This window comes from Rhodnius prolixus, unplaced genomic scaffold (assembly GCF_049639745.1).
Source record: "Rhodnius prolixus isolate KJV_2025 unplaced genomic scaffold, Rpr scaffold_13, whole genome shotgun sequence".
Classification (NCBI taxonomy): Eukaryota; Metazoa; Arthropoda; class Insecta; order Hemiptera; family Reduviidae; genus Rhodnius; species Rhodnius prolixus.
In genome coordinates, this window is record NW_027411583.1 from 12,194,894 (window position 1) to 12,206,366 (window position 11,473).

Here is an 11,473-nt window from a genome sequence, read left to right on the forward strand (position 1 = left end):
CCGGAGCTTTTTCCAGTGCACTGCTGGCCTCCGGACAGTGTTCTCTCGTTATAGACCAACACTGTCCATCACCGGACAGTGAGCTGTAAGAAGCTCCTAGGAAGAGAAAATCTAAGGGTCAGCTGCTGGATTCGAACCCGGGACCTCCGCGTGGGAGTACAGTATGCTAACCTCATAGCTAATCCCTTCCATAACGTTTCCTATTGTACAAATATTTGTATTAATAAAAACTCTGAAACATAGAGGTAGTATTATTTTATCCATTCTCAATTCTGTTTTTAACGAAGAGGATTATGGAAATAAAAAAGAAGGAAGAAAATGAAAATTTCCTTTCAACATTAACCTCCTTTCTTGTTAAAAAAATTAATTCGAACTATAAAATTAAATTTTGTGACAAACAAATTTAATGTAAAAAAACAATACAAAAAAATTAGCGGTAGGGTGGGCTAGGTTACTCAGTAATGTGTGCAAACTTTCTAGTCACATGTTAATTTAAATGTTGTATATGTTAAAAAAATTATTTTTATAGTTTTAAAAATAAATAAAAAGCGTCAGGAAAAAAAAATGTTGAAATATATTTTATATTAAAAATGATTAAATGTGAAAGCTGTACAATGTTGGTAACTTTGTCTGCTTTTTCTAGTTGTAATGGAATCTCAGAACCTTTTCGATGTTTACTATACGTTTAAGTTCGATGTTGCAGCCAATAGCCTTGTGTTGTGATTTTGAAAAGACTATCTCGTTTGCTTGATGTGCATCTCCAAAACATATTTGTTTATCATACTATTCATGCGATATAAATCAATTTTCTTTATGTAACTTTTTTTTTACACAATAAAAATTACTTCAAAGCTGGCAAAATATGGATGATGACTTCGAGTTTGTGAGAGTTACAAGAAGCAGAACAGCAGGCAAACGTACAGTACATCAGAACTCTAAACCTATCGAAACTTATACAATAGATGGTAAATATTGACAATTAACATAGCGTTGAACAACTTCCGTTCCTTTGTTTGTTTACCTTCAGATGTGTATTTTATTTAATTTTTCTTAGATGACGAAGACGTTGAAGAAAAGAAAATTGAGAAGAGAAAGGTAACAATAGATGGCTGGTTGGACTTAACATTGGAAGATGATAGTGATGATGAAGAATCTCTTGAAGAAGTGAAAGCAATTTGGTTTAATGATACAAGTAAAATTGAACGTTTTTCTTTAAAAAGAACTGAACCTTTATTGCCAATATTTGAACATTTTGCTAAAGTAAACAACGTAGATGTTGATAAAATAGTAATACAAACAAATTCTTATAAACTAATACATAAATATGATTCTATCGAAACTTTAGACTTTAAAGTTACCAATTTCTTTATTGTATCTATGTTAACTTCAGAAAGTAAGCAACAAAAATCTATAAAACAGCCTAATGATGAAAATTTTGTAGAAGTTAAATGTCTATTTAAAGATGAAAAACGCCCGTTATTGTGTTCAATTCATCGAAATCAACCATTCTCGTTTGTTGCTGAACAGTGTGCAACAAAAATTGCATGTGACTTTGAAAAGATTAAATTGTTTTTCGATGGTGATCAACTTTCTTTTAAGGAGACTCCAAGTAGTTTGCAATTTGAAGGTGGAGAATGTATAGATGTTCATATAGCACATTAAAAGCTAGATGATATTTAAACGTAAGTTGAAAATTAATTTTTAATACCTTATTGTAAATTTAGAATAATTCATTTTTTTTTATTAAATTATCTATCAACAAATATGCCCTTTTCATTTCTTGGTTAAATAAATGTGGCCAAAATTTTGTACATTTTGTCTTGTTTCCTCCTGTTTCACATATTTCGGAAAGAGCGTTCGTTCATCTTACACAAGATGGGATTAATCATTGAAGAGTCATTTTTAACTAATCATGAGCATTTTTAAACTAGTCATTTATTTGAAATAAGGAATCAATTTTGTTTTTTTCTATCAACATTTTAACAATATGTACTATATTTCGTAATTTTACCTGGTTCTAGTTACCTAGTTCTTGGAAAAACTGTTTTTATATAACCCGTCTCCAAATGTTTTGAGAAAACCTACACCAACAATGAGGTGCGCTGCTATAGTGCTGCGTTTCAGGATCGCGAAAGATCAACCATGATTCTCGATCCAACTGCAATATATGAGACAATATCTGCTTCCTTCAGGGAAAGTGGACAGTGAAAACAGATCCATAAATGAAAGTTGTGTCCATATCCTAAGTGTAAAATTCAAAGCTCTAGTGACAGTTTCAAGTGAGAAGTTTCTGGTTCGGAGCCTGTGATATCATTTGTATTTTATTCGTTTTTAACTAATTTTTTTATGATGCTTTTCTGTCGTAAGGCGCATGCATAGGAGTCCAATTAAAATTGCAGCAGCGGATTTTAAAAGTAGTGTATTTTCACCTCTCAAAAAGGATGGGTGTTGCTACCTAATTTTTGCCTAAGAACCTAAAGTTAAGATCGATTTTTACTATTGCTAAAGAAATTGATAAGTAGATTTTGGTGAATTCAATCATCTTAGATACCATCGTGACATATGAATACGTCCACTTTTTTTTTTTTTAATATTTACTTAATTTAATTTATCACTGATCATAATTTTTATTTCTAATAATCAATTTAATAAAGTAATACTTTTGGAAAAGCTGAAATCAAAAGAACTTTTATAGATATACGATATACTCGTACCTATGAACCGAACACACATTTTTTTACAGACAGAAATAACAGACTGGCTATCAAATAGTTACTGAGAAATATGTCCCATTAAATCTCTATTTAGCAACCTTAGACAAGCTACACTAACAGATTTAGGCATCACTAAAGCTAATATGTTTTGTGGAAGTGGGTTCGATTCCCAGTCGTCTATACCTTGGATTTTATTTAGTGTTTTATGTGAGAATTTAGCAGTAAATTATGGTTGCTAGTCGCCACCGTTCATGACACCTCTTTTAGCAGCTGGACATAAAGCCAGCCTGAAAAATAAGCATCACTTTTTTTCTACTATATGCTGCAGTTCGTAGGATGAGAACCACTTGGAAATTAGTCTCGTCAGCTTCGAAGGACCAAAGTAATTAATATCGCATCATGACGTAGCAAATAATTCACAAAATAGAGTAAATATCTTATAATAAAATAAATAAGTTAAAATATTGTTAATGAGTAAAGGCGCTAAAAGTGTTTCATTATACAAAAGTTACATTAAATTTATGAGCAAAAAAAAACTATCAAGAAAAAGTAAAGTTAAAGACTTGAAACTTGTAAACTTATTCATGTTAACCTAAACAATAAATGATTTCAATTGAGAGAAAAGGTAACGAAGATATTTATTAATGCGTTTCATCACCATGAATAATACATTCTCTGACAGTCGTTACAACAACTTTGAATGAGGTGATCGGAGTCATCGTGAGAAATATCTGAAGGTGAAGGTGCAACTCCTGTTTGCCGATTAAAGGAAACTTTTAAGAGCCGTCCAGCACATGTCCAGTTAGGTTTCAAAGTTTATACTTGTTGGAAAAAGATAGTCAAGATAAATTCTTGAAATACGAGTTCAACAAGGTTTTTTTAAGTCGTAGCGAAGGGCATTGAATCTTCCTAGAATAAAGACTAAAGGTGAAGTGAATACTATACCTGAGAGCCTCATACCAAAACACCGTTGAGTCGTTGCTACGAAAACAGATAGCAAACTCAAAATTGCTCCTATTTTATACAGCAATCTTCTCACAGTCAATCTTAATAACAAAGAAGAAATGGTCTACTAACTGAAGATATCGTGGTCCCAATTAGGAGCTTGAATAACTGACAAAGTCGTAAGATGAAAGCTTTCTATTTCCAGCAAAATTGAAGATCAAAGGAAAGGAAGGTAGACTGATCAAATGAACACTCATTCTCTTAATCAGTTATTTAATACAATCCAATAGTAGCTGAAGGACGAAACCTCTCTCTAAAAATCATTTAAGGGAGGCAAAAATCTTCGCGTTAATTACTTTTCCTGGATCCCTTCAGAACAACGATGTGGATGACTTCCTCAGCGAGTAACACTCGAAGCATAGGAAAATGGTCTAATCGTCGCACTAATTTTCGTAGGAGATATATGCTTCAAATGCACTTACAATTCATCCCTTTTAATGAGAAATATTGCTTTTTTGGCAATTCATGGGGTTGCAGAATTGCAATTTTCTATGTTCTCTAATGGCTCTATACACAGGGTGGGGCAAAAGGTATGAATCGGTTTTAAAGGGATGTAAAACAAAAACAATTCAACTTACAGAAATTATGTTTATATTGTTTAATTCAGTACAGAATCTAGTTTTTTACATTAAGTTTGAAAGATGATATTACGTAGGTGGCACTCTTGAAGGCGAATTCTGAAGTTTTCAACCGCTCTTATGCACATTTCGATTGGTATTGCCGTAACTTCCTCCCTGATTCTGTCCTTAAGTTCTTCCTGGGTATGTGGACGATAAAGGAAAAAGTTTTTAAACATCGTCCACAAGTGTATCAAATCCAAGAGTGCATCGCGGCTGACGGCCGCCACCTACGTGATATCATCTTTCAAACTTAATGTAAAAAACTAGATTCTGTACTGAATTAAACAATATAAACATAATTTCTGTAAGTTAAATTGTTTTTGTTTTACATCCCTTTAAAACCGGTTCATACCTTTTGCACCACCCAGTACAAAGTGTATTTTATTTCATCAATCTGCACAAATAAACAATTCGGTTCTTTACATAAAAAACTATGACAATAACTTCTTTGATTGTTATCTCCTTTCTCAATTAAAATTATTACTTAATACGATTATTGTAAATAAAAATAAGTTTCAAGCCGACAGACAACTTTACTACTTAAGGATGGTGCATAAAGTTTACATAGCGCAGATTCATTTTTCCTCGCTCTCACCCCAAAAGAACACAGAAGAGCTTTTCATAAGCAAGGGACGAATTTGTAAAAAAGCTGTTACATGCTTGAACAGGCTTTGAGCCCTTAAAAAGAATGGATAAAAAATAAATTCTAAATAAAAAAAGAAATTTAATATTGCTTTTATCTCTTTTTTTGATATATATTTTGTACATTTAAAAAATGAAAATATTCTTCTGGAATTCATTTTCTAATACGATGAAAGATTAAAAAAAAATATATATATATCACCGTTCATGAGAAACTATACATACAGAAATATAGTTATTTTTACTTAAACTTCTTTTTTTCTTCACGTTTAATATCTCGATATTAAATTTATTTTCATTTTTATTAACATTTAACAACTTATTCTCGATTAAGAAACGTATTTATAATCCATATTTATTAATAACACTTTCAACTTTTTTTCTTTTTTAATTTGTACAAAAGATTTATTCACTTAATTTGTTTTTTCTTTTGTTCATTAAAATAAATCTTTTATAAATAGAATTAGCGCCTCGCAAATAGTAATGAGTGAAAAAACTTACTTCGGCTGCAAGATGGCAACAGCTATTTCTTGTTTTTTTTTATATAGCGAAAATATTTAATAATAATTGTGTATTGTGTATATAAAAAACAAAAAGCGTTCAAGTTGGTAACACTGTCGTCACTATCGAAATTATATATTTGTTAACTTATAATCGATTGTGTGTGTAACTTGTATTTAAGTGAAGAGTAAATGATGGGGAAAAAAATTAGATATTTTTTTTTTTCTATACAAGGGAATCAGAAATTTTACTTTTTAAATTTTCTTGATTGCAATTATTTTAATTTTGTTTTGACTAGAAGCTAACGCTTTTAGGCGCTATCACGATGGATTACATGTGGCCAACTTTCTAACGCTGAGACAAGATGTACTTCTACTCGATTTACCACAACCTTTTTTATTACTACTTGACGTTGAAGAGGAGGCTGAGTTTTTGTGATTATTATTGGCAGTGGCGAAAGCTTCATATGAGTCGCTGGCAGCCTTTCTTTCTTCTGAAAATACAAAATACAAACAACAGAACTATTAATTTTAGTTATTTTCACTAAAATCTATAATTCTCCTTACATATGCTTTATACTATATTTTAAATGTAGGAAGATTAAATGTATAGCTGAAATTTCGATTAAATTCCTAACCAGATAGCAGGGCCGGATTTAGATGAAAAGAGGCCCTAGGCTATTCCGCTTATGAGGCCCTTATACCTCCCATTTTTAATTTTGTAAATTACATGAGAGATAATAAAATACATCTCTACTGTGATATATATCAATATGTTATATGAAACATGTTATTGGTACTTTTTTTTCAGTGCACTGCCGGCCTCCGGACAGTGTTCTCTCGTTACAGACAACCGTGTTACCCTATCTGTGAGCTGTAAGAAGCTCCTAGGAAGAGAAAATCTAAGGGTCAGCTGCTGGATTCGAACCCGGGACCTCCGTGTTATTGGTACTGTTTTTATAATAGTGTAATTTTAATTTTTCTAACAATTTTGAATGTAGGCCCCTCTTGATCTTGAGGCCCTAGGCTGAAGCCTAGTTAGCCTATAGGAAAATCCGGCCCTGCCAGGAAGTATCCCCGCAAAACAAAGCTATTCGATAAAACAAGATGAATCGATTGAAAAGCCAACCAACTTTTCTGACATGTACTTTACAAAAAATCTAATTAGAATATACAACAAGATCACTGAAATTTATAATCAAATTGTAAAAATACATATTTTCACTTACCATTAAGCTGTCTCTCGGTGACGAACTGGCCTTGAGACGAAGCATAATGTTCACCATAATGGTACTCCATGAGATAGGGTAACACGGTGGTCGTATGTAAATGGTCACCTCTTAAAGGAGGCACTGGCACTCTATTACCTTCAATTAACGGCTTCCTTAACATCCATCTAAAGATTATATCAAAAAATCAAAAGTTAGCCACATTCAACATTACGGGGAGGTTACATTCTTAAAATCAAAATTTACTTACGAATGATTTACTATTTGTTGTAAGGTGAAACGATCCTCAGGGTTTTTTTTTAACATACCCGTCAATAGTTCCCTTAAAGAACTGTCAAGTTCTTCAGGAATTGTTACTTCTCCACGGCCAATACATTCGAACAGACGATAAATTGTGTCCCCTTCGAATGGATACCTTCCAGTGGTCAGGTTATATCTGTTTTAGACAAAATCCATTCAAAAGGTAATTTTTTTTTTATAAGAAAAATTCCAAAAAAATTTTTGACATAACAGAGAAGAGAGAATAAGGAGATTTTTTTTATAGCTTTCTGAATTGACAAAAATATTTTGTACAAATCTCGATCTAAGTATTAGAGCATTAAAATAATTATTTTTATACTACAAATTCCCTCTTGGTTTTTTTGTTCAGACGTTTGAAGTATTAAGTATCTTTATCAAACTAAAGTAATGCTACTCATGAGCTTAATAGACCCATTCGGTAGCAGTTAACAACTAAATAAGTAAAAGTAGTAAATCTAACTATTGCGTTTTTGTAACTTTAATCAGAGAATGCTGAATTTAGGGGCACTCCGAGACGATATCCTCCCTTAAATCCTAGATAATATTGAAGTAAATGATCTTTCAAGTACAAATTGTAATTTTAATTAAGTAAATTGCGGGCAAAAAATCGTGAGTATTTACACCAAATATTTACTATTTCTCTCTTCAATAAGTAAGAAAGTATTGTAATCAGGCAGAGTTCCGAGTTTAAAGTTCACCTAAAATACACGATTTGAAGTACGAAAGTGCAACTTGAAAATAGATTTTTCTGGATTTTTTAAATTTTCTCAAATACGGCTCGATTCTTTTAACTTGGTGAAATAATATTATATGTGAAGATATACAGCTTTTATATGAAATCTTTTTCCTGAAAAATTCTATTAAAAGAAGGTACTTGTGGGGAAAAATGATTGGCAGACTCCCTCTTAAACAGTTTTCTATAGTACTCGGTCCTACCTCTTAGGTAAAATTAGAAAGGATTAAATGTACTGCTAAAATAGGGTTCAAAGAAAATTTCTCAACAAGTAAATGGATACTAGGAATTTACGAAAACTCCATAAATTCGTTTACTACATATATATTTATAACCTAAATACAATAATAATTAAGAAAATTCTTTTTAGAACGGTTTGGAAACCTTCCCTAAGGTTTCTTCATATCAGTGAAGTATACGATCAGAATTATACGATTCAAAGGAATGAGTTTGTGAATTATAAATTTGGGAATTAAGTTTATCACCAAAATCTTGTGTTTTAAAACATCCATGAAACAGAAGAAATAATTAATTGCTTACTAATTATTACTTACAATGTGACACCACTACTCCAAATATCAACTTTAAAACCAGAAAACCTATCTTCACCATTAGCTATTTCTGGTGGTTGAAATGCTGGTGATCCTTGACTGGTATAACATGTGTCATCTGAAGCAAACATATCTAACGCCTGCAAATTTATAATTTTATCTTAAAAACATAAAAAAAAAACAAAAAACTGACCATCAATTCATTGGATTTAATGATATAATTACCACTTACCTCAGCAACACCAAGATCTGATATCTTTAAAGTATCGTCCAACGTTAACAGTAGATTGCCTGGTTTTATATCTTTATGAACAATGCCATGACTGTGAAGATAATCTAAACCATCCATCAGCTGGCCGAAATAACTGAAAATTATTATTTAAATGATTTTTCTCGTTTAAATTAATGCTCAGCAACATCTTTGGTCATTAGTGAGCCTTTTTCAATGAGTCTTCTTCCAATCTCTGGACATTGTTCTCTCTTTGCACACAATAAAGTACTCCATTGGAGTTTTTTGTGTTATGTTACTAATCTTACAAACAAGTATTTATTACTATAAGTTATTTATTCCTAAAAACTGAAGTCACAGCAATTTATACAGGGTGGAACCGGATAAGTGGCGAAAAATTTTTTCTGTTAAACTACATTCAAAATGTAGTACAACGCCGCCTGAACGAGTGTCCTATCTCTATCTGGTAGAAAGTTATGATTTTTTCAGGTTTTCTTTGGTCTATTACTGAGAAAGTGCTGAAAAACACGGTGTTAGCGAAGGAAGCAGTGGGGACTGGATGAAGCGTACTCGCATATCAAAATTATTATTTATTAACAAAATCATTTCATTAAGCATGCAAAATACATAATTACTTAGTAATTATTGATGTATCATGTTCTCAAAATGCCGACCTCGGTTCCTGACGTATAACCGAGCGCGTTTTCGCATTGCTCCCACTGTTGCTGATCGTTCTTTCAGTTTTTCTGAAGCAGCAATTACCCGTCTTCTCACCTCTTCTTCATTGTTGACATCAACCTTGTAGACCTCACTCTTAAGAAAACCCCATACGAAGTAGTCCATAGGGTTGAGGTCAGGAGATCTCGGTGGCCACGCGGTAGTACCACCTCGCCCTATCCACTCAGGAAAACGTTGCGACAACCATCTTCTGACGTTCACCGAATATAATTCAGTTTCTAACCCAGTCCTTAAATCTAGCTTAACCTACCAAACTGATTATGGTTATGAAAACTAGCCATTTTATTACTTACTAATGAGCTTGCCACATTGGAAGCTTTTTGCCTGGAGTACTTTCAAGCATTTCCTGTAGGACTCCAACACAGTATTCCATTATTAGGTACATTTTTTCTTTTTCATTGTTGTATAGAACATCGATCAATTGTATCACATTTTTATGGTGCAGCACTTTTAACAACTGGATTTCCCTAAACAAAATGAGAAGTTTTCAACAGAACATATTATGTACAAGGACTATCTCTACAAAAGGTCCTAATACCACCTTTTAAACTTTGATATTTATATTGAATAAGATTAATAATTATTCTTTTTCTTCTTATTATTACTTATTAAAAATTTCAATTTTTTTTTATTTAATGATTTTATTTGATGATCTTTGATTTGGAGAATGTTTTTATACAAAATCATTGAGAAAGATCAAGTTTATCCCACAAGAGAAAGTAAATTAGCGATTTCTTAAGAGATCTTAGCGATCATAGCGTTTCTACAGGAATCTCATCAATACAGCACTAACAACAATCATCTACTGACATCCCTTATAGTCACATGCAAAGATGGATGGCATTTGTAACTACTTGGATTTAGAGAACCCAAAAGCAAAGTCTAGCTCTACTAAATCCAAGGTGACATGTAGAGGGATAGGCCATAATCTCTAAACGGTGACCAAAGTGTTGGATAACAGATTTTTATTATCTCGAACCCTAAACAAACTACAAAGAAAAGAGAAACGATCGCTTATATCCCATTTGATTGCTTTGTATTACAATGTTTTGATCAGTTTGCACTATGAGGAGATGTCTGACCCTAAAAAAAAGAGGAGGTAGGCGAAAGAGAAAAAGCCTAGACCTTGCAAAAAAGAAAAAGGAGATTTCTCCAGACCTAGACCTTAAGAGTCCGGCCCAATAGGCCTCCATTGGTTCCCGGTGCCTGGAGAGCATCTCCCATTCCGAGCGGAGTTTCCAAAATTCTAGAATCAATGTAAACACTACTCTGCGTATTAAACACAAAAATTTAAGTCATTTAGTTAAAAACTATTGGGTCAAATAAATTATGATATTCAAAGAGTTCTTTAAAGCGCACACAACAGTTTAAATATTATTTATTTTTATAATTAGATAACAGTAACTCAAAAAGAAATCTACCTCGTCCTTTTTTAAAAGTGATAAAATCTCTTTTTACTTTAATTACATATTATCAATCAATTTTAATCAAATGAAGGGACCTAATGAATGTATTTCTGATGTCAAAAAAAAAAAAAAAATAAATAAATAAAAGAGTCTAAAGAGCATATTTCGAAACAATAATAATCAGTTAAACAAACAGATACGAACCTTTGTACATTTTGTTCACCATTAGGAATTCTTCTTAACTTACGCTTTTTTAAAATTTTCACAGCTCTCCTACACAGTGTCTCTGAATCTAACATTTCTTTAACTTTTCCATAACTTCCTTCACCTAATAAATCGCCCATCACATATTTACCTATCATCTTACACCTTTTCTTTTTCCTTTGATAAATGATTTCATCGGATTCCACCCTATGGAAAAAAGTGATGTCATTGTCTTCAGCTTCATCATCGTTAATTAAAGAGAAGCCACGAGTGTTATCGAACAAATGTGTTGTAACATCTAAATCACTCGATCCAAAATCATTTATTGTCATATTATTGTCCATAACTGAATCGTGTCATTTTTCTAAATGCAAAAATGTAACCTACCATAAACTATCCTATCCCGCACCCACCACACACGGTACTAATACAGTTTTTATACAGGACAAAATCCAGTGTAACCAAATACACTTAAGTGAATTCCCTTTTATTTCATATATTTTTGTAAATACTTTTTTTTAAAAAAACTTACTTCTTTTTGAAACTTTAAAGAGATTCAATTATTATGATTTTTGTTAATTTTAAAAATAATTAAACTAGCC

At 32.0% G+C, this 11,473-nt stretch overlaps 2 protein-coding genes across 2 annotated transcripts; one reads left to right on the forward strand and one right to left on the reverse strand.

Annotated features, from left to right (window-relative positions):
* The first annotated feature begins 549 nt into the window (after positions 1 to 549).
* Rad60 (DNA repair protein Rad60) lies at positions 550 to 1,811 on the forward strand. Its single transcript, XM_074116309.1, has 2 exons — positions 550 to 965; positions 1,055 to 1,811. Exons 1-2 carry the CDS (start codon positions 863 to 865, stop codon positions 1,660 to 1,662), a joined length of 711 nt encoding a protein of 236 aa, XP_073972410.1. The 5' UTR covers positions 550 to 862; the 3' UTR covers positions 1,663 to 1,811.
* A 3,644-nt stretch (positions 1,812 to 5,455) lies between these two features.
* Lkb1 (Lkb1/serine/threonine kinase 11) lies at positions 5,456 to 11,317 on the reverse strand. Its single transcript, XM_074116304.1, has 7 exons — positions 10,872 to 11,317; positions 9,555 to 9,728; positions 8,527 to 8,659; positions 8,298 to 8,434; positions 6,961 to 7,146; positions 6,711 to 6,877; positions 5,456 to 5,975 (listed from the first exon to the last, which is right to left on the reverse strand). The coding sequence occupies exons 1-7, from the start codon at positions 11,213 to 11,215 to the stop codon at positions 5,803 to 5,805; spliced, it is 1,314 nt and encodes a 437-aa protein (XP_073972405.1). The 5' UTR covers positions 11,216 to 11,317; the 3' UTR covers positions 5,456 to 5,802.
* Positions 11,318 to 11,473: the final 156 nt, after the last annotated feature.